Genomic DNA, 22,370 nt, shown 5'->3' on the forward strand with positions numbered 1-22,370 from the left:
TTTGTGATTTTCTTTTTAGAATTTTTTTTTATTCACTATATTATCATCTCATTATAAGTGTTATTTTCAGATAAAAAATTGTTGAATTTGAGAAAACTTAAAGACATAATTTTGTTAGTATTTTAGTCTAGTACTTTAAAATAAAACGTTAATGTAATTATTTTTGTTATATTTGTAATGTTCATTCAGTTTAAATATCCATAATTTGAGGATATTTTTATTATAAAGATGAGTTGTTGTTATAACTAAGCACATTACAAATACCATGGATTAACTTCTTTTTTTTGTTCTTTCCTAAATCTCAATTGCTTAATGGGAGGATTTGAAATTTTGGATGAATTTGTTATTTATTTGAGAGATTAATTTGTTGATTTTAGGTTAACAATCCATTAATTTGAGGTTCTGAAGTTTGAAACTTTTAACGGATTCAGATTTGTTATTTGGAACGAAATGAATAAATCACTAGCAGGGGAGTGAAGAGTGGTGATAGCAAGGTAGGGATGAGCTTACAAAATTAGGAAAAAACAAAAACGGAAATTTTTTATAATCAGAAAAAGAAATTCAAATATATATAAAACAAAAACCAGTTAAGCAAGCTTTAATCTCAACCATTAAATATTTTATGAATAAATTCAATGATGATAATAGGTACTTTATGGGTGAGAGAAAAATTAGTACTTCACCTTAGAATTAGACTCCTACTTTTTCTTCCATCCCTTCTCCCGATACCTGCCCCTTACCATAAAAGGAGATAGTACTGCACCACCTGTCCCCTCCGCATTTAATGTTTGATCAGAGAAGTTCCACTGCGTTAATTTCAACAACTTAACTAATTAAATGATATTGAGGGATACACGAAATGACCTTAAACGTTCCAATTTACGCGACTTAGTGTGTAAGAATCAACTATACTTAAGCCATATATTATTAAAAATGAAACGATGAAAGGAATTTTGATAGTGTGTCCCTTTACATATTTAGTTTACAGGATTAAGACAGGTTTATCATATTTCAAATTCAATACAAAACGTCAATGTTTTCAAATTCAATACCGTATGTTACTAATAGTCACACTAACTGAATAAAGTCATGATATATACAATCGATATTGATTATCCTATTATTTCATTTTCAACATTAAGGTACACCACAAAATGTTTGTCATTTTTTACAAAGCAAATTAGATGAAATTTTTTTTATAGAATCTACCCTAGAAAATAAAATAGCACAAGCATGTGGTTTGGGTGCGTGTTTCAGAATAATGAGAATTTCCCTTAATCTTTTTTTTTTTTTGGGTATTGATATCTGACAAAATTAAGGAAATCAATAGGTTTTCCAGATTCAATGAGAAAATTAAAAATTAAACCTTATATAATACAAACGACGATATACAAATTTAAACACACACATGCAGTAAGATAATGTAGATAATGAGAAAAAAAAGAAATCCTAATTGATTTATCTTGATTGAGGTACAATATACGATTTGTGCCCATTTTTTAAAAATCACTTGATTCTTTTTTCTTTTCCTCACTTCTCACGTTGAATTTTTGCATCCAAAATCTTTGTGGAACTTCACCCTAGGTTTTTCTTTTCCACAAGAATTACAAAAGCTCTTTATATCCATTCCCAAATACAATATATAATAGTTTTTGTTGAAAATAAACTTATATATTACCAAACATAAATACTTCAAAATCAATTACAATTCTGGTAGCAGCTCCCCCAATTAAGCACACAGATACTAAACATACCATGATATATGTGCATGTCCACCTAACGTAGACCACTTTTGTTTTGCCAAAAAATTCCAACCAACTCTCTCCTAAACCTTCTCACAATCTCATTCCACATAAATATATAAAACGTACCAAGGATGTTCCTCATTCTAACCAAGTTAATCATCAACGTGTCTTACAACACCATGATGATGCAAATGGAAACCCTCCCTCTCCTCCTCACTCTAGTAGCAACCCTATCAGCCTACTTCCTTTGGTTCCACCTCCTCGCCCGAACCCTAACCGGGCCAAAGCCCTGGCCATTAGTGGGGAGCCTCCCAGGCCTTTTCAGGAACCGCGATCGAGTCCACGACTGGATCGCGGATAACCTCCGTGGCAGGGGAGGCTCCGCAACGTACCAGACGTGCATCATCCCATTCCCTTTCTTGGCACGCAAGAAAGGGTTCTACACGGTCACGTGCCATCCAAAGAACCTCGAGCACATCCTCAAGACGCGCTTCGACAACTACCCAAAAGGCCCCAAGTGGCAAACCGCGTTCCATGATCTTTTGGGCCAAGGAATCTTCAACAGCGATGGCGAGACATGGCTCATGCAACGTAAAACCGCGGCATTAGAGTTCACCACGCGAACGTTGAAGCAAGCCATGTCTCGTTGGGTTAACCGATCCATTAAGAACCGGTTGTGGTGCATACTTGACAAAGCGGCGAAAGAACGCGTCTCGGTGGATTTGCAAGACCTTCTTCTGCGGTTAACCTTTGATAATATTTGTGGACTCACGTTCGGCAAAGACCCAGAGACTCTTTCTCCGGAGCTACCAGAAAACCCGTTCGCTGTTGCTTTTGACACTGCCACTGAAGCCACCATGCACAGGTTTGTATAATTACACAATACACCTAATTAAATTTTTTTGGCAATACTATAGTTTTAGAGATTTTCATGACCGCATTCACAACTATAATTTAAAACCTCAAGTAATGTATCCAATAGCAAAATTTAGACACAGTTTCTTAATTTTCTTTACACTATTTTTCTATTAAACTTGAAATTTTATTTTAATATATAATCTATATTATGAACATTTATTATGCACATTATGTATATATATAAGGTGGAATTTTATTTCTAGCTGATTGAAGAATAATAATAGAGAAAGTTTACGATATACTTTCTAAATTTCAAAGGTTTTGTCAATATCTCTCACTTTCTTAGTGTATCAAAACTAATTCAACAACTATTAACAAAAGAAAAAAAAATTGTGCCAAAATCTTTAAACCTATGAGTACGCAACGTAACAACTCTCACAATAAAGTTAACGATGTTAGATATTTAGACACCCACAACTTATAAATACTTCATCAACATATTTCTCTCTTTCTATCATATAGTAACCATATAAATAACTTAATTTTTTTTTTTTTTTTATATATATCTCTCTAATCAAGATCTAAACACTTTGTATACAAGAATCATTTTGCCAGTATTAAAAACACTTAAAACAAATGTATCTAAGTGTTGTTGTATATAAAATTAATTCTTAAGATTATTAATGCTATTGTTTGTATAACCACGTACATTCACAATTACAATCTAGAGCTCTATGTTATATAGAACTCAGAAATTTTAATATAATTAATTATGTACTACTATATATTTTTGCTCCCCTTGTTAAACGTTTTATGGAGTACAGGTTCCTCTACCCGGGACTAGTGTGGAGATTCCAGAAGCTTTTGTGCATTGGATCGGAGAAAAAGTTAAAGGAGAGCCTCAAAGTTGTGGAAACCTACATGAACGACGCCGTGGCGGATCGCACAGAAGCTCCCTCCGACGACTTGCTCTCGCGTTTCATGAAGAAGCGCGACGCCGCCGGCAGCTCCTTCTCCGCCGCGGTGCTTCAGCGCATCGTCCTCAACTTCGTCCTCGCCGGCAGGGACACGTCATCGGTGGCCCTCACCTGGTTCTTCTGGCTCCTCACGAACCACCCCGACGTGGAGCAAAAAATAGTGGCTGAGATCGCAACCGTCCTGGCCGACACGCGCGGCGGAGACCGACGCCGCTGGACGGAGGACCCTCTCGACTTCGGCGAGGCTGACAGGCTCGTGTACCTCAAGGCGGCGCTGGCCGAAACGCTGCGTTTATACCCGTCCGTTCCGCAGGACTTCAAGCAGGCCGTGGCCGACGACGTGCTGCCGGACGGCACGGAGGTTCCGGCGGGGTCGACGGTGACGTACTCGATATACTCCGCGGGGAGGGTGGAAACGATATGGGGGAAAGATTGCATGGAGTTTAAACCGGAGCGATGGCTTTCGGTTCGCGGGGACCGGTTCGAACCGCCAAAAGATGGGTTCAAGTTCGTGGCTTTTAACGCTGGACCGAGAACTTGTTTGGGCAAGGACTTGGCTTACCTACAAATGAAGTCCGTGGCTGCTGCTGTGCTTCTGCGTTACCGGCTATCGCTGGTTCCCGGTCACCGGGTGGAACAGAAGATGTCTCTCACTTTGTTCATGAAGAATGGGCTCAGGGTGTTCTTGCATCCACGTAAGCTAGAAAGTGGGCCCGGGGTTGCCACCTCACCTTAAAGCGAGGGTCTTTTCGTCATTGTGCTGCAGAATTAAGAGAGTATAATCAATAGTGGCAATATGGTCATTCGGTGGTTCGTTTGAGAGTGTGTATGTATTTATTTATGTTCATTTTATGTTTGGAATTAGGGTGTTGTGTAACTGTAATTTGTGTATCACTCTTTATGTTTCATTTTTTTTTCGAAAATAAAAAAAAAGTGTGTTGAAAAAATTGTTTTCATTGTCTGAAAATAAATTATAGGAGTATACATTTCAATGTAAATTTATGATTGAAATTAATTTATATATAACTTTTAATTAAAATTAATTTACAGGTAATTCAATTTTTTTAAAAAAAATTAATTAAACAAATTATTAAAAAAGATACCTTAATTTATTTAAAAAGCTAAAAAAAATTATAAGTTTATTTAAAAATATATTTAATTAATATATCAACGCTTTATAATAATACTTTTTTAATTTAAGAAAAAGAGTAGGATTTTAAAACCCGGCTAGATAAAAAATAAAAAAATAAAAAAAGTCAATCAATTGCTCCTTAATTCATTTTCTTAGCAGTAACAAAAAATGTATATTTTTTAGTGTTCAAACATTTTTTTAGGTACGATATATGATGTGATGAAAAGAAGAAAAATATTAAAAAAAAATGTTAATGGAGTGCGTGAAAAAATGAAGTGTGGAAACATCATTGTTGATATGGTTATTTTTTTCCTAACTCCTAAACTTGAGAATATTAACTGCGTCAAAGGAGTAGATACCAAAATTCTACTCCTCGTCATTAAAGAGTTACCAAAATTCTACCTAACATTTCAATGTTCAGAGAACTTGAGCAACAATGAAAATCAATCAAAAGGACTTAACCGAAAGAGTAGTTAAGCAAAATCAGTAGATCCCATGCAAATAGCATAGCAACTTAAGAAATCCAAATTAAAATTGCTATGACCTTATTTCAAAATACGTGCCACATTCAATAGCTCAGTTCTCTTATCAGAATGAAAAACATCATTTGAACTAAGAAGAAACAAACTCTATCAAATCCATCTCTCCTTTAACTTCTGAACAACCTTGATGTCGAAAATCCATTTTGATTCCCATAACCAGGTGCCACGTTGAACAAGTGAGAGAGATGGAGATCCGAAGGTAGATAACTTATGTGGGTAGGATGAGTCTCTCTAGGGAAGAGACTAGCATCATTCAAGTGCATGTTAATGTTATTAATATCTAGGTATTGGAGGGAATACTCACACTCACCCACATCATCAACATTCATTTGACAATAATCCAAGTATGAGGTTGAAGGCATCTTAGAGTGCTTAGAGACTTCAACATTCTCCTTGAAAATTTGTTTCATGAAGAGTAGATCATTAGCCAAAGGTTCATAGAACACGGGGTGTAAAGGGTTTGCAGCATTGTCCTGTGAGAGTGTTGTGTGGATGGTATCTGTGGCAGTGATGATGCCAGGTGTGGGGTTGCTACTAGTTGTTTGATTCTGGCTTCTGATGTAGTCTTCAAGTATAGAGGAATGTGGCTTTCTATTAATAGAGCTTTTTGTCTTCTTGTTCTTTCTCTTTGAATTCTGTCTCCTTATGGTGGCATTCCAATGGTTCTTTATGGCATTCTCTGATCTTCCTGTAATGTGTTTTGCAATCTCACACCAACGATTTCCGAGCCTCGCATGGGTGTCTACTAGTATCCTCTCTTCTTCTTCACTCCAACTATCTTTCTGATAAAAGTTTAGTAGCCAAGGAAAATGGATAACAAGTTTAAATGTTACATTATGACTGAAATTTATAGAGCAACACAAAATCAATCAAATGAAAATTATATATATATATATATATATATATATATATATATATATATATATATATATATATATATGTTGTAAACTTATATGAAAAAATTAATAATATATATTTGTGACCGATGAAAAAATGCACCAACTTTGTTGTGGTTCTCTAGTGTGAACAAGATTCATGGTCATGTGCAACTAATCATAGGGTGTTAGTATTAAGCATATTAATTAGCAAACCTTAATATCAGGACGTAAATGATTATTCCATCTTTCTCGACACTGCTTACCAACCCTTCCCTCCAACTTCTCAGCTATTTCAGCCCATTTTCTTTCACCATATTGCTTCACCAACCTTATCAGTTTCCTTCAGTTATACCAAATAAAAACCAACTTAAAAGCTTATAGTACAAGTGTATATTAACAAGAATTATTCAAACAAGAGCATATAAAAAATACAAAAATAATGGATCTAGCCTTATCTTAATGTATTCAACCTGTCCTCTTCTTTATTCCACTGTCCTTTGATCCAACACACAGGAGACTGTTTTTTCTTGCTTCTCCTTCCCACCACTTTCGCATTCTTACCTAAAACATGCATACCTTTCGGGCACAATGTAGGGGTTTGGTTGATGTGTGTCCACTTATTATTAAAAGCCTCCTCATCAGCAAAAACATTTGCAGCATTGTAATTCCTTGCATGTTGTTGCTGGTGAGGAAAGTGGCCACATAAGAACCTATCTATGCCTATGGCTGTCAAAGGAGGGTTGTTGCTAGCGTTTATAACTTCACACCCATAAATTTGGAAGCCATTATTGTCACCACCTTGACTTCCTCCTCTGACCATGAAATCCATGAAAGGAGACTAAATCAAGGAAAGTATTGTTTGTGTGCAGGTGTAAAGGTTATTTATTTGGTGAAAAAATGGTTGACAAACACTGAAGCTTATGCCAAGCCACGGGAATTAATTTTGATAGTGTAACTCCTAAAATTAATTATGGACAAATTAAAAGGGTGTGGAGAGGGATTAGTGGGTGCTGACGTGCTGTTAATCCATTTTATTTACTTACAAATTAATTTTTTTATTAGATTTAAATGATATTGAATTATTACTTAATATCATCTTAATAGACTAATTAATTTCATTCATATAAATTTCAGTTTATTTTCAATTATGAGTCATTAATTATGATATAATTTTTTTAAAAATATTTTTTTGCTTGTTTTTAATTATTTTTTAACTCTGTTTTTAAGTTTTTTAGTATCACATATTGTGATTTCTATATTATTAGTTAGTCTAAGTAAAATATTACTAGGCTTGAATATTTTATGACGTTAAATTACTTTCTTGAAAATTAAAATAAAACTAAATTATATCTCAGGAGCTTAGGAGTGTAAGCGGGGGACGTGAATCTACTAAATCAAATTCCCTCCAATTAAAATTTTATAAGTTAGGTTAAGTTTATTTTTAGTGTAATAAATTATAATTAATTTAGTAATGGATTCACGAGTTGTAAATCTGACTTAACTCAATTACATAATAATAATATATTAATCGTCTAATTCTATGTATCATGTATAAAATTTAAATGATTATTTTATTATTGTTATTTTGACTTTTCGGTATTGTGATATGTAAAACAATTATATATTTTATGGATACTAAAACTATGATTATAAAATAGTTGTATGTTTTATGACGATGAGTTATATATAGAATAGTTTTATGAATACTATATAACTTTTAGTATTTTGAGAAGTATTGTTTGTGTGTAACATGTACTGTAGTTGAATTATAAGAATTAAAAAAATTGAAATAATATTAATTTTGAGGTTTTTAATTAGTCATTATTAATAAATAAAGTTTAATATATTAGTAGGTTCTTAAATTTCTTGAAAAATTTGAGTTTATTCTTTAAATTAATAAAATGTAATTAAGTTATTGATTTTGTAAAAAAATTGTAATTGGGTCCTTGAAAATAATTTATGATGACTTAAAATCGTTAGAAAAATAATGATTTGTGTCAATTTTACTAACTCTAAAAATTTAATTATAAAAATTGTACGTAGAAAATTAAGGACCTAATTATAATTTTTTTTAATTTAAGAATCTGATTAAAAAATTCTAAAACTTTGAAGACCTACTTATCTATTAAACTTTAAAATGACAATAGATGTTAGGGGTGATGAAATATAATAATTGAGGGTTTAAGATTATCTATGAGATTCTTTCAGACAAATTTTGAAAATTGTTTAATGTGGCTGATTAAGGATCGAAGAAATTCATGCTATTTTATGACTATAAAAGAGTTTTGATGAGTCATGCTTGTAATAATTATATATAAATAATTTTTTATAATATTTTCAAATATTCTTAAAGTTGTTTATATTCTTCCATTATTAACGATTTTAAGTTATAGAATAATTATAAAATAACATTATAATTGAATGTAATATTTATGATTATGATGACATAAATAATGATGAATAATTTCAAGCATAATTATTTGGAGTAGATATTTCACACTAACATCATGTTAAAAAAATGTCAATTGCTTTATAAATACCTATGATCTATACTAAGAGGTTTAGTATTTTCTTTGGGCCCATAGGTCCCAGGATCGAAACCTGGTTCTGATACCATTCGGTTGAATTGTTCCCTTGATGGTTTATAAATACCTATTATCTCTGTATATCCGTTATGTTGTTGAGTCATACCCAAGGCATTAAGCATCTCAAGATAACTTTGATGCAAGATATCTACAGACCATAGGGATAACCCATCAATTGATATCAATATTCGGTGTTCTGATACACAAGATCCTTCAAAAAAGCGAGTGTAGAGCATACTAGGTGGTGGTGAGAGTTTCAAATGATAATCATTATATAACTCAGAGTTTCAAAGAAGAAGAATTTTAGAAGAGAGTCATCTTAGTAAGAAGAAAGTATTATTCGATTCAGTGTGCCTCAACATATAGACTTATCCCCTTTATACAGGAGGGAGGGGAATGGACACTAACATACAAAGTCTTACCCGGAAAAGGATAAGATTATTACAACAAGAGATAACATAAAATCTACTTTATTAAAGATAAGATAAGGCTGAATAGACTCAAGATAAGACAACTTCTAAACGACTGACACGTGACACACGATGACGAGGATAGGATTACGGTTATCCTTATCCTAAATATTACTCTCTCTACAACACACCTTTATACAAGATTTATTCAGCAGTCACTAGTCTCATCTGGTGGATAATAACAAGTTGTAATATTGTACCTCTGACCTGGTGAGACTTTCGTATGCTGGGTGATGATAAGGATATCACTTTTTGTGTAACAATTCCTTCATCAATTAAGCACTGTAGTCTTCCCAGTCTCGTTCTAATGCAGAATAGTCATCAACCAAATCTTCTACCTTTTGAAACTCAGGTTCTGGAACATAAATCTCTGTTCGGATTTGACCTTCATTAGTATTCTGAAGTATTATTCTATCACTAGGATAACTATCCCTTGGCCTTTGGGATGAACTTGGTAGATTTGGATCCAAAGGTCTGTATGAGTCATTGTTAACTTCACAAAGATGTCTTGCAAGTTGGTTCAGATAGCTTTCTTCCAAGAGATATACTTCAAAAGTTTTCCAAATTTGAGCTTCATTTCTAGACCAGAGTTGTCATTACTCCATAAAGTAAGGATGGTGAATAATCACAATAGAAACTAATTTTCATGTGATCTTCTGAGATATCCATTGAGCTTCATACGTCACCATGCTAAAGGAGAAAACCACCCTAACATTGTCCATAAAAGATATTCATCTTTATATGAATATGTCAAGATGTTATATGTCATAAAAGGTTTTAGAGCAACAGGGATTGAATATTGTACTATTACACCAAATGGCCCATATGATTGGTTTACACAAATCATATCCAATCTCACAGAACACTTCAAATATAACTCCAAAGGATATCTAAGGGTCAAATATTTGTGCAGGAGTATATTTGAATCTCAATGGGTATCTAATAGGTATTTATAAATTAAGATCTCATTTTAAGTATAATATATATATATATATATATATATATATATATATATATATATATATATATATAATGGATAAAGGCAATACAAGATATTGTAATGATTTGTTGGTCTCCATTGCTACTTTTCCATTTCTGTCCTTAATATGCATTTATAATAAATAAATAAATAAAGATATGTAAATCTACTATTTATTCTCCACTTTTTTCAGAAAAACCTTTATCGTCACTTCTACTCACTCTCTCACTAGAAGTTACACGATTTTTCAAACATTTTTTCTCACCACTCACTTCAGGTATGTGCAACTGATCGTATTTTAACTAAATAATATTTTCTCTATTTCCATTTTTTACTGTGCATATATTTGTCCACAATTCTGATGTTGTAAGTTTTAACCTCTTTCCCATGACCCATTATTCTATTTCATTAACCGCACAAATGACTCTTCCATTAGCAATTGTGTATTTATCAGTTAGTTTCTTTCTTTCTCCACTATCTCTCCATGCACAATGCATACAATTCATTTCTATATTATTATATATCTTTCTTCCTCCATATTCCACAATACCTTTGGTGTAATATTATTGAAGGAAAGCATTTTCAATTTTTTAAGGACACCTGCACTTTTAGTAATATTGTTTGAATACTTCCTTACAATTTATTTAATTATTGAATGATTTCAGACCAAATTATTTAATTAACTCCTTTCACCCATTTTTTTCTTAATTCTTTTTCAAAATAATTTATTGATATTTGTTTTTGTTAATTTCTTAATTTTTTCATGTGTGATTCGAACTCGAGTGGTGATGGAGACGATTTTACAAGCAACGTGAAAAGGCTCATAATTGATTTGGTCACCATTTGAAGGAAAAGAGTGTGAAAGAGTGAGGTAAGAGTTGAGAGTTGCGAGTAGACGAAGACAATCGTCATCAGGTAATAACTATTTACTATTTTGTATTCACGGTTTCTTTTTCATAAAATTTTACTCTTCAAAATTATGAATTATTATCAACAATTTATTCTCTGTAAAATTTCAAATTATTATCAGACAAGGGTGAAGGTTGAAGGGTGATATCTCCTCTTCAATTTAGTATGAGTCAGTAGGGGGTGCATGAGGCAGATTCAACTTTTTCAATTCCAGGAAGTCGTGCATTCGAGCCTGGGCAGATTTGGTGACCAATATTATCAAAGATAGTATATCTATTCTCATGGACATGGAGATTGTGATAATATGCCATTCTACAGGTATTTTGATGGAATACTTTGAAATGCAATTGAATTTAATGATTATTCATTTTAATTTGCAATTGATTCTGTTCTTATTTATGTTTGTTCTTTCTTTTCAATGAATAAAAAATATTCTTTTTGAGTTTTTAAAATCTACCGATCAACAATAAAATAATTTTATAATCCATTATTGTTGCCCTTCATGTTTTTCAAATTTATAATAATCAATTACTTTTCTTCTTCTCTTTAACATATAATAGAAATATTGTTTCTAATCTTTTAATTATTCATTTTCATTGTTATGGCAGATATATATCTATTATTTTAACAAAGATGGTTAAAGATAAGTATTTTTGGTAGCTGAAATGATATAGAACTAAAAGATATAATAATGAATTTCAGAAGTATACTCTCTAGCAAAGAAGGAACAAATATTATAAATGAGAGGTATGTGCAATTTTGTGTAGTATATTTTAAAAAAATATGATTTTTATGCATTCCGAATTAAACTAAGGTATCTATTCCTAAACAAAGGTAACTAATTGAAAGAAAAAAGAAATCTTGGTTTGCCAAAGATAATCAATGGCAACCCTTCAATGGAGACAATCAACATGAATCTTGGTGCGTTATTGAAGAAAGTTGGAATGATTTAGATAATAGATAAGATTTTTCAGTGTAATATTTTATTAATTTTTCTTTTTACATTCTATTTTTGTTTTAGATACCTATATCATGTATTGAATATAATCAATTAGTGTATCTTATTGCTTTGACTTGACATGTTATTTGTGTTTTTATTAAATTTATTTACCAATTATATCTTTTTACAATTCTCTCCATCTTCTTAGCTTTTATTTCGATTCCTTTGTAGAAAAAGATACATGAAAATTAAAGTTTTCTCTTTTTGGGGTGTACTTCTTTTACCCATTATTTTATCTTTATTTTGAATTTAATTGTTAAGTTAAAAGAACAGGATAATTAGATAAAGATTGGAGGTTAATTAACCGTGTATTGAAAGTAGTATTTTAGGAGAAATCTACTAAAAATTAAAAATGATTAATTAACTATGTGAGTAAATATATAACTACGAATAAATAACAGTTGCAGTAAGATATATATATATATAGCATGAGAGTATGTAATAATTGCAGGATAAAAATTATACATAAAATCCTTTAAACTTATGATAATAATAATAATTTTTAATATTATCAATAATATTTTTGAAGTGATATTTACATGAAATTCGAGATGAAGTAATATTTTGTCTATATAACATAAAAACTGAAGCAAAACTTGGTACACATAAATTAAATATTAGATCAAGAGATATTATCACAACTTTTTATTAATATAAAAATGTGAACAAACAAGCACTAAAATAAATAATTAATATACATCTTAATATAATCAAATAAGCAAAAGAGATAGAAGGTGAGCGAAATATAGTATAAATGGATGGAAATACAGACTTACAGACACAACAACACTTACATTTTTACTGATATATATATATATATATATATATATATCAAGACTCAAATAGAGATAATTAATTAAGCTGAAAACAATGCACCTACTTGATCCACACATTTTGTGGTCAATTTTTCTCTTGTCCAGTGGATCATACTTTTTCATAGAAGATACAGAAACATAAATTTCTCCACGTCACGAGTATCTGTGATACCGTACGGAGCCACGTAAAGTTTTAATTCTTTGTCCTACTTAAGACGATCGTTGATTTTTTAGTAAATATATTTTTTCTCTTGTTTATTTTTAATCTATATAATTTAATTCTCAATATATATTATTGACATTTTTTTTATTTTTTATTTTTTTAATTTAAAATATTATAAAATATAAATATTATATTACATAACTTTTTTAATTGTTTTAAAATTACTTATTTATTAAATTAAATTTTATAATTTTGTTTTTTAATTTTTTTTAAAGAAAATGATATTATTAAATATAATTATTTTTGTTTTATTATTTAATTTATTTAACATATTTTTTAGGTGAATAATTTTATTTAAAATCTAAATTTTCTAATATAATTATATTAAAAAATATAATTAATTTATTTATGTCATCAGATTTAATTAAAAATGAGAAGACTTGATGTTTAACAACTTATTTATAGAAGAACATTATATTACATTATCAATAAAATACTTAATCAATTACACTTGACTAAAAAGAAAAACTTAAAATAAAGATATGTTAGGACAATTGTTTCTGTCATGTCATGTTGCCGATAAATTTTACATCTTTTTTTTTTTATTTTCTCATTCATTTATTTTTTTATTTTCTCATTCATTTACTTCTTTGTCTATACGGGACTACCCTTTACCGTCATCTCCCTCCTTGACGAGGACTTGGACGAGGACCCCCATAGGATTAGGACCTTTTATCATTCTGTTTCTCCTTACAGTCATCTTCAATATATTTTTGTTATAAAAAATAGTTCATATTTAACATTTATCAGTATCTTTCGGATATTTTAATCTTTTCTTTTTATATATGTAAGTCATAAATAATAAAAATATCAACTCTTATCACTTAAGCTAGAAATAATTGCTAAATAAATATTTTTAAAGATATTTTGAATATAATAGTTACTATTCTTTGAGATTTTATGTCTACTGCATAAGATAGATGTATCAATTATTTGTTTACTGTGTTCTTTAATTTATTTTAATATTACTAACTAATTTTTTTTAATTAACAAACATAACAAAAAAATATCAATAACACATAAATTTAACTACAAAAATATATACAAAATAACTAAAAAAATATACTCTAATTTTATCCAATTTTTTTATTTTTCTTTATCTGTATATTTTTTCTTTAAAAAAATAAAAAACAAAATTATAAAATTTTAAATTTAATAAATAAGTAATTTTAAAATCAATTAAAAGAATTATATAATATAATATTTTAAATTTAAAAAGAAAACAAAAAAATAAGAGAAAAAATCCCAAGTAGTGTATATTAAAAATTAAATTATAAAGTAATGTAAATTGAAAAAAAAAATAGAAAAGAAAAAAATATATTTACGAAAAAAACCACGATCGTTTATATTTTAACAATTACAGGTTTTAAATGTTCAGTCATTAATATTTTTTTTTCTTTATGTCTCTTTCCTAATCATATTCCATCCTCAATTAAATCAATTATTTATTTTCATTTTTTCCTTTTTCTCTTATATAACTAAAGAATTATCTAAGTAACATTTTTCATTTAACACACACCACCCAATTGCAAGTTTTGCTTAATCAAATTCTCTTCATAGTCATACATCATCATAAATGAATAAATAAATAAATATAAATATATGCCATCGATTTCTGTGTCTTGTTTCTTTTTCTATTCTGACTTTATGTGTCTCATATGTGCGCCTTCTCTGTGCTATATTCATCTCAGTTCAAAGGTTTGTTTCTCTCCTATTATCGATTTGCCTAACTTGTATTGTTTTTTGTCGAAACCATCACACTTTACAACTCAACTATTATGATTTTCCTGTTGTTTATCCCTTCATCTTATTCATCTTTCATGGAGGACCACACCCCATTTCTCTAGCACTGATTAAACAATAATCTTTGATTTTTTTGGTCCTCCGGTCATCCTTGATGTGTTCACAGGAGGTATGCTCTGGTATTTTATATGACTTAATTAGTTCATTTTAAATGAATTTAATTTAATTTACCAAATTCAGTAATGAAATTGAATCAGCTAAATTCAACCATGTATGAGGTTTCTTGTAGAATTAGCATGCAGCCAACCATATGCTTCTTAGAATCTTAGTGACAACCTGTAGATGAAGTGTGTCATATCTTTATCATTTGTTGTTTCTGTTAACTGATGATGATCTACTCTGTAAGTTGTAACTGTAATATAGTAACATTCCTTATTTCATGTTCCTCTTCCAACCCTAATTGCTTTATCTTTCTGGTCATCCAGTGGCTAGTATAGAAGAACCATAAGCACTGAGGGAAAAAGTGATTAGTACTTTAGCCAACAAATTAAAAATGGCTGTCACCAAGGTCTACATTGTGTAAGTATATTTTCCACTGCTACTTGTTGCATTTTCTTTATCGTGCTGAATGCAGATATTCCAACTCAACTACTCAAGCATTCATCAACCATAAATTTGAATTTGATGGTGTTATGACCCTTTTGATCACATCAATTTTTGCAGGTATTACTCCTTATATGGACATGTAGACACCATGGCTAGAGAAGTACACAGAGGGGCTGCTACAGTTGAAGGTGTTGAAGCAACACTTTGGAGGGTAATTAATTTTTTCAATCAGTTAGGGTGTGGAAGTGTGCAGCAAATATTTGGATGATGGGGTCCAGTGATTTTAAATTGCGGTTGTGGTTGCACTGTAATTGGCAAAATTGCAGACAAATGTAGCAGCAATTGCATGCCCTATGTGTTATAGAGACCCCAAAAACCACAATAATTAGGCTGCAATTGCAGTTGTGAATACCAATCTTTTCAATTGGGTCTCTTCTCAGTTAGGACCCTTACAATCTTGGTTAATAGTTTATTTTTGGTTTTCTGAAAACAGGTACCTGAGATGCTTTCGGAACTAATATTGGATAAGTTGAAGGCCCCTCCTAAACCAAATGATGTACCAGACATAATGCCAGAACAACTTGTGGAGGCTGATGGTTTGATATTTGGTTTTCCTTCTCGTTTTGGGATGATGCCGAGCCAGCTCAAGGCCTTCTTTGATGCAACTAGTGAGCTATGGGCATCCCAAGCACTTGCCGGCAAACCTGCTGGAATCTTCTGGAGTACTGGTTTTTATGGTGGAGGCCAAGAACTATCAGCGTAAGTATCACCTTGAAATTTTCTCAAAATGTTTAATTTGGTTCTTCTCACATTAATAGAAAAGAAAACAACCATTTTTCTGTAACATTGTAGTATTAATGTTAATAAATTGGATCCGTCCTCAATACAATTATCGATCATGCATTAGAGCTAGGTGTCATTGCTTGGCTTGACTTTCTATAATGTGAATCGCTAGCAGTATGAATTAATTGCATCAATAAGTCTCATATGGTTTCTGTTATGAATTATGATCATACAGGGTTATGGCCACTTGATTTTAGTTTTCACTTCAGTTTCCTGGTTATGTCTTGGTTGCAGATTGACAGCTATAACTCAATTAGCTCATCATGGTATGCTTTTTGTTCCTCTTGGATACACCTTTGGAAGTGGCATGTTTGAGATAGATGAGGTAAAAGGAGGATCTGCATATGGTGCTGGAACTTTTGCAGGAGATGGATCTCGTCAACCTACAGAACTAGAACTGCAGCAGGCATTTTACCAGGGTAAATATCTTGCCGAAGTAACAAAAAAGCTGAAAAGCTAACTTCTCTGCCTAACAAATACATGACAGGATACTATGAACTGTGATGTGCTACATTATCTATAACATTTGATTGAAGACTCGATGATTATTTTTACCGGTAAGACAAGATAGAAAGACCTCATGTGGCTTTTCTTTTTCTGGGTTCTGTTGTTGCAACAATGTATATCTTCTGTTATCTCTTTCAGAAAACTCTCAAATTATTCCAATGAAATGATAAACAAGATATTCAGTATTTCCAAAGGCGGAAGAAAAATGTACACATTTTCAGAATTGTGTGTGTGTGTGTGAATTATTAAAATCTTTTACAGGGAAATATTGCTTAATCCATTTAGAGAATAGTAGTTTTATTGTCTGAAATTGAGGAGTCTCCTTGGCTCTTCGCTGATGTAGACATTCTAATGAGATTATTCTTGGGCAATCTTTGTTAAGTAGGTGAAAACAGGGCTAATCAATCATGGCAACCGTTAAATAAAATTACCTATCTTTCATTTCATTATGATTTAATTCCCTACGTGATATCATAATTCTGTCACTGTTCTTGTAGAACTTCATTTTAAGGTCTGTAATGGTTTCGTTTGATCATCATGGCTTCAAAAACGTCATCTCTTTCAAATGATTAACATAAATTTTTCCAGGATCCTCTTCTGACTATTAAGATCAAATCTTAAAAATTAAATAATCATAACAATTTGGCGGAGTTTAGCAGCTTCAGCACGAAATAGAATCATTTAGGACATGACTATCAATAACTGAAGTTCACAACCAAATAGTAACCAAAACTCTTGCATTTTTTTGTCTCTTGCTATATGTCCCCAACTTCTTTTGAGCGCGGGACTGATTTTTGCGTATCTAATTGCTTGGCCTAATATTGTTGGTGAGACTTAGAATGCATTCCAAGCTTGTTGAAAAATAAAACTAGTATCAAATTAGCATAGTACAAGTAATTGAGTTATAACATTTTTTTTTCAATTTAGAGAGCATTACTTTTGGGTGCAACCGAAGAGAGTTGTTTACGCATATATTTTATAATTTAAGCATGGTCTTTCCTTTTTTTCTTGAAAAGCATTTAAGCATGGTCGTCACTATTAAATATGAATTAGTTTTAGTAGAATCATACCAAATTGCAACCAACAAAGATCAACGACCAATTTGCATGCAGTAGAAGGGATTATAATGGATGTATAACTCTAGCGAAATATTATTTTGTTCTGAAACTATTCAATGTTTTATCCTTGTGTTGTGCTGGATAGTTTATCATCCCTTAACAGTGCATTGGTATCTTTATACTCATTGGATGAATTGTTAAAAGCTAACTAACAACTTTAATTTTAGGATTACTCACATATACCGTGAAGGCAATGCTTGTGCTAACATGCTTGTTTCATATGGTGCACAGTCTTTTAGGTATACTTGGTGGGATTCTCCACCATCTTTTGTTGATCAAGAGCTTCTTAGGTACAGGCTAGGGCTTCTTTTTTATGGGTTTCCTTAGTCTCTTCTTTTGGGTTCGGTTTGGCCCCCTCAATTGTACTGTTTCTCTCAGTTTTATAATATTAATATATTTAGTGATGGTGTTTTTGGAGTTTAGGGGTTGCGGTGCCAACATAGTTGGGATGCCAACCTCTTTTGTTCCTTATCCTCTACCATATCTTTTGCCGTTTTAAGACAAGCAAGCCAATCTATTTGAAACTCAATAACTTGTTAATTGTATTGTGCTGGATAGTTTATCATACCTAATAAAGCTAATGCACAAATAATAAGTGTTTATGTGGCTGAATAAGAATGTTGAAATGACACTATATCAGTCCACATTTTAGAATTTATAAATAGATGCTTCAAAGCAATTTCAAATTGAATTATCTTTATATAACAGAAAAACAGAAGATCGTAATACGTATCATTTGATTCCAATAATAAACAAATTTTTCAAGTAAAATGCTGATAGTTATAAACTGGTATACGAAAACTCTTACTCAAATGCATGATATTCACGCCCGGCCTCAAGCTACAGAGAAGGTCAGATGCATGTTGACTCATGCCAAAGTACTCAAATATTTTTTGGGGGTGAAAGTGTGAAAACAGCAGTTGGTTTGATAAATCTCTCGCCATCAAGACCTGTGGGTGGAAAGATTCCATAGGAAAATATGGTCTAGAAAAAATGCATTTTACAACCACTTGAAAGTATTTGGATGCCGAAGCTTTGAGCACATTCTCAAGGATGAGAGAATGCAGTTGGATGCTAAAGCCAAGGAATGAAAGTATTTTGGTTCTCCAAATGATAATTTTGGCTATTGTATTTGGAATAAGAATCTCTCACAATCAAACGATTAAAAAGTTTGAGCAAATAAGAACTTAGAAGCCTCAAACTAAACCAACAAGATATGGTGTGGTTGAGAGATAATCTTGTCCCTTAAGCAAGTTATCAGAAATTTAATCTCTATCCATGCGTATGAAAAAACATTTGTCATAAGAAATTAGTCCTTTAAATGTATGTCAGTACCTCAAATAATTCGTCCTTCGCTGAGAGCCAAGGGATACCCCATGTTCAACAAAAAAAAAGGCTCAAACTAATTGGAATGATAGTCAAATTCCTATGGTACACACTAACAACTTAAGCTCATAAACTTGGTTATTATTTACAACCGTCACAATCCAAAAAAAATGAAATTAAAATTTTTTATTAAGAGGAACAAAAATACTTGCATCATTTGGATCTTTTTCAATCATCAGAGAGGAAAACGTATCAAATGAAAAATATTGAAAAATTATACTCAATACAGTCTAAATATTCACTTTAAGCATATTCATTCCTAAATTATAAAGAAAATACAAAGAACAATCAGCAGTGAAGACAATCCGTTAAGAAAGCTTTGGCAAGAAAGGACATGGACAATGTTTGGTTTATCATAATAAACTTGACTCATATGGTACACTTCCAGCTTTTGCTTGTGGTATTGTTGTTGGGTTGGGTTACAAGTGTGAGGTGAAGTCCCACATCGGGTAAAAGTGGAAAGGTTGAACACCATATAAGTGAGGAGAAGACCCATAAACCTGAGCCTTAAGGTTTTGGGTTAGAGTGTGGTGTCAGGTCTCCTTATGTGGTGACTCGTGGTCCACAAGTGTTATTATCACTAGCAACAAATCAAGATTGATCACTTCTTCAATTCGATGTAAAAAATACTTTTTTTATATGGAGATTTAATGAAAGAAGTTTATCATCAAGGGTGTGTTGACTAAAAGAGATTAAAAATACCATAGTGGATAGTAACAAATAACAAAATATACCAACCATCGGCATTGTTTATCATCAGGGGGCAGAACACGAGCATTTACTGAAACCCATTTGAGTAGTCACTTCAATATGATCTCAAAGGTATAAAAAAATGTTGTTTATCATCAAGGGGGCAGAACAGGAGCATTTACTGAAACCCATTTGAGTAGTCACTTCAATATGATCTCAAAGGTATAAAAAAATGTTGAACCCCAAAAACGAAGAAAAAAATCCATTTAATAATAAAAAAAGAGCGACAGACAGGTGTGCCAACAAAGCAAAACCAATGAAAGAGAAAGAAAAAAATAAAAATTCAAATTACTGAATTGGTGTTTTTGTCGCAAGTTTTGCATAGCACTGCCAATGAAAGAGAGAAAATAAAAAATAAAAAATTCAGGTTCTCAAAAACTGTACGCAACTAGAAACAATGGCTGAGATGAAGAAGAAAGCAGAACTGATCTTCTTTCCCATACCGGAGATTGGCCACTTAGCTTCATTCCTCGAATTAGCACAACTCCTAATCAACCATCATAACCATCTTTCCATCACATTCCTCTGCATGAAACTCCCTTACGCTCCCTCTTTAGATGCATACATCAGATCAGTTATAGCCTCACAACCTCAAATTCAAGTCATTGATCTCCCTCAAGTAGAACCACCTCCACAGGAACTATTGAGACCACTATCACACTACATCTGGTCCTACTTGCAGACCCTCAAACCCCATGTCAAAGGTATAGTGCAAAACATTTTATCATCTCATTCTAACCCCATTATCGGGTTGCTCCTAGATGTCTTTTGTTCACCCTTGATTGATGTGGGAAATGACTTAGGCATCCCTTCTTATTTGTATAATTCTTCAAATGTTGGATTTTTTAGTCTCATGCTTTCCCTTCAGAAGCGTCAGATTGGTTATGTGTTCAATGATTCTGATCCTGAGTGGTTGATTCCGGGGCTCCCTGATCCTGTTCCTTCAAGTGTTTTCCCTGATGCTCTTTTTAACAAAGATGGATATGCTACTTATTATAAACATGCTCAGAGGTCCAAAGACTCCAAAGGGATTATTGTTAATTCTTTTTCAGAGTTGGAGCAGAATCTTATTGATGCATTATGTGATGATCAAAGCCAAACACCTCCTATCTATGCTGTTGGTCCATTGATTGATCTCAAAGGTAATAAATCTAACCCAACTTTAGATCAAGGTCAACATGACAGAATCTTGAAATGGCTAGATGAGCAGCCAGATTCTTCTGTTGTTTTTCTATGTTTTGGGAGTAAGGGAAGCTTTGATCCATCTCAAACTAGAGAAATAGCACTAGCGATTCAGCATAGTGGTGTTAGGTTCTTGTGGAGTATACATTCTCCGCCAACCACAGACATTGAAGAGAGAATCTTACCAGAAGGGTTCTTAGAGTGGATGGAGGGTAGGGGAATGCTATGTGAGTGGGCACCCCAAGTAGAGATTCTAGCCCACAAAGCCATTGGGGGGTTTGTGTCTCATTGTGGATGGAACTCTATTTTGGAAAGCATTTGGTTTGGGGTATCAATATTGACATGGCCTATCTATGGAGAACAAAAGATGAATACTTTTAGGATGGTGAGGGAATTTGGATTAGCAGTGGAGCTGAAACTGGACTATAGAAGGGGTAGTGATCTTGTTATGGCAGAGGAGATAGAGAAAGGGCTGAAACAATTGATGGACAGAGACAATGTGGTGCACAAGAATGTGAAAGAGATGAAAGACAAGGCAAGGAAAGCTGTCCTTACTGGTGGGTCTTCTTACATTGCTGTTGGAAAACTAATTGATAATATGTTGGGAAGCAACTGATAAGTGATAGCATAGTTGTTGTATTTTAATAAATGGAGTTGCCCCTTTCTATTAGATGGATATTTAAATGGTTGCAGTTTGTGTATGACAAATTTACTTGAGCAATTATGAATGTTCTTCTGTTCTGCGTTTTCTTTGGATGGTTTATACCAAATTGTTCTTTCACATCTGAATGGGAAATAGAATGGATTAACCTCGATAAATACGACAATTGTGACTATTAAAGTTTACAAACTCAAACCTTTTAAATTTAAGTCTAGTGATTTGGATTTCAAGTAAGAGTAAAACCTTTTACCTATGTATATGCGTGGGCCTTCTCTTTTTAGCAGAAATGGGTGGAATGTATAAGAGTGTTGCTAGGTGCACCCAGCATTTCAAAAAAATGATAAAATTGTTCTTTCTTGATTTTTCTCTTACGGATCAAGTTGATCCAGAAGTCTCTTCCGGATTAAGACTTCCGGATCAACTTGATCCGTAAGAAGAAAAATAAAAATTTTGTTAATTAT

General features: G+C 32.1%; 4 protein-coding genes across 5 annotated transcripts; 3 read left to right on the forward strand and 1 right to left on the reverse strand.

The window, feature by feature from the left end:
• The first annotated feature begins 1,807 nt into the window (after window positions 1-1,807).
• Window positions 1,808-4,527, forward strand: LOC100788343 (cytochrome P450 86A1). Its single transcript, XM_003544828.5, has 2 exons — window positions 1,808-2,610; window positions 3,428-4,527. The coding sequence occupies exons 1-2, from the start codon at window positions 1,877-1,879 to the stop codon at window positions 4,314-4,316; spliced, it is 1,623 nt and encodes a 540-aa protein (XP_003544876.2). The 5' UTR covers window positions 1,808-1,876; the 3' UTR covers window positions 4,317-4,527.
• An 834-nt stretch (window positions 4,528-5,361) lies between these two features.
• LOC102666818 (transcription factor MYB64) lies at window positions 5,362-6,952 on the reverse strand. The gene is made up of 3 exons (XM_006596842.2): window positions 6,603-6,952; window positions 6,346-6,472; window positions 5,362-6,036 (listed from the first exon to the last, which is right to left on the reverse strand). The coding sequence occupies exons 1-3, from the start codon at window positions 6,950-6,952 to the stop codon at window positions 5,362-5,364; spliced, it is 1,152 nt and encodes a 383-aa protein (XP_006596905.2).
• A 7,667-nt stretch (window positions 6,953-14,619) lies between these two features.
• Window positions 14,620-16,997, forward strand: LOC100788868 (probable NAD(P)H dehydrogenase (quinone) FQR1-like 3). Of its 2 annotated transcripts, none has more exons than XM_006596357.4 (5): window positions 14,620-15,025; window positions 15,342-15,435; window positions 15,580-15,673; window positions 15,956-16,221; window positions 16,540-16,997. In XM_006596357.4, exons 2-5 carry the CDS (start codon window positions 15,410-15,412, stop codon window positions 16,763-16,765), a joined length of 612 nt encoding a protein of 203 aa, XP_006596420.1. In that variant the 5' UTR covers window positions 14,620-15,025; window positions 15,342-15,409; the 3' UTR covers window positions 16,766-16,997. The 2 variants fall into 2 exon arrangements, with proteins under 2 accessions (XP_006596420.1, XP_003544877.1); XM_003544829.5 differs by having other exon boundaries at window positions 14,620-14,811.
• A 3,226-nt stretch (window positions 16,998-20,223) lies between these two features.
• On the forward strand, window positions 20,224-21,996 carry LOC100789397 (UDP-glycosyltransferase 71K2). The gene has a single exon (XM_003544830.5). The coding sequence runs from the start codon at window positions 20,464-20,466 to the stop codon at window positions 21,862-21,864; it is 1,401 nt and encodes a 466-aa protein (XP_003544878.1). The 5' UTR covers window positions 20,224-20,463; the 3' UTR covers window positions 21,865-21,996.
• Window positions 21,997-22,370: the final 374 nt, after the last annotated feature.

The sequence above is a fragment of the Glycine max genome, chromosome 14, assembly GCF_000004515.6.
Source record: "Glycine max cultivar Williams 82 chromosome 14, Glycine_max_v4.0, whole genome shotgun sequence".
Classification (NCBI taxonomy): domain Eukaryota; kingdom Viridiplantae; phylum Streptophyta; class Magnoliopsida; order Fabales; family Fabaceae; genus Glycine; species Glycine max.

Bases quoted from the DNA above. Each gene is read 5' to 3' on its own strand.
- LOC100788343 (XM_003544828.5), top strand. From the start codon at position 1,877: ATGTTCCTCATTCTAACCAAGTTAATCATCAACGTGTCTTACAACACC. The intron at 2,611-3,427 runs GTTTGTATAATT...TATGGAGTACAG, and splicing joins ACTGAAGCCACCATGCACAG to GTTCCTCTACCCGGGACTAG.
- LOC102666818 (XM_006596842.2), bottom strand. From the start codon at position 6,952: ATGGTCAGAGGAGGAAGTCAAGGTGGTGACAATAATGGCTTCCAAATT. The intron at 6,473-6,602 runs GTTGAATACATT...GTATAACTGAAG, and splicing joins TGGAATAAAGAAGAGGACAG to GAAACTGATAAGGTTGGTGA. The intron at 6,037-6,345 runs GTTTGCTAATTA...AACTTTTATCAG, and splicing joins ATTTACGTCCTGATATTAAG to AAAGATAGTTGGAGTGAAGA.
- LOC100788868 (XM_006596357.4), top strand. From the start codon at position 15,410: ATGGCTGTCACCAAGGTCTACATTGT. The intron at 15,436-15,579 runs GTAAGTATATTT...CAATTTTTGCAG, and splicing joins GTCACCAAGGTCTACATTGT to GTATTACTCCTTATATGGAC. The intron at 16,222-16,539 runs GTAAGTATCACC...TCTTGGTTGCAG, and splicing joins GGAGGCCAAGAACTATCAGC to ATTGACAGCTATAACTCAAT.
- LOC100789397 (XM_003544830.5), top strand. From the start codon at position 20,464: ATGGCTGAGATGAAGAAGAAAGCAGAACTGATCTTCTTTCCCATACCG.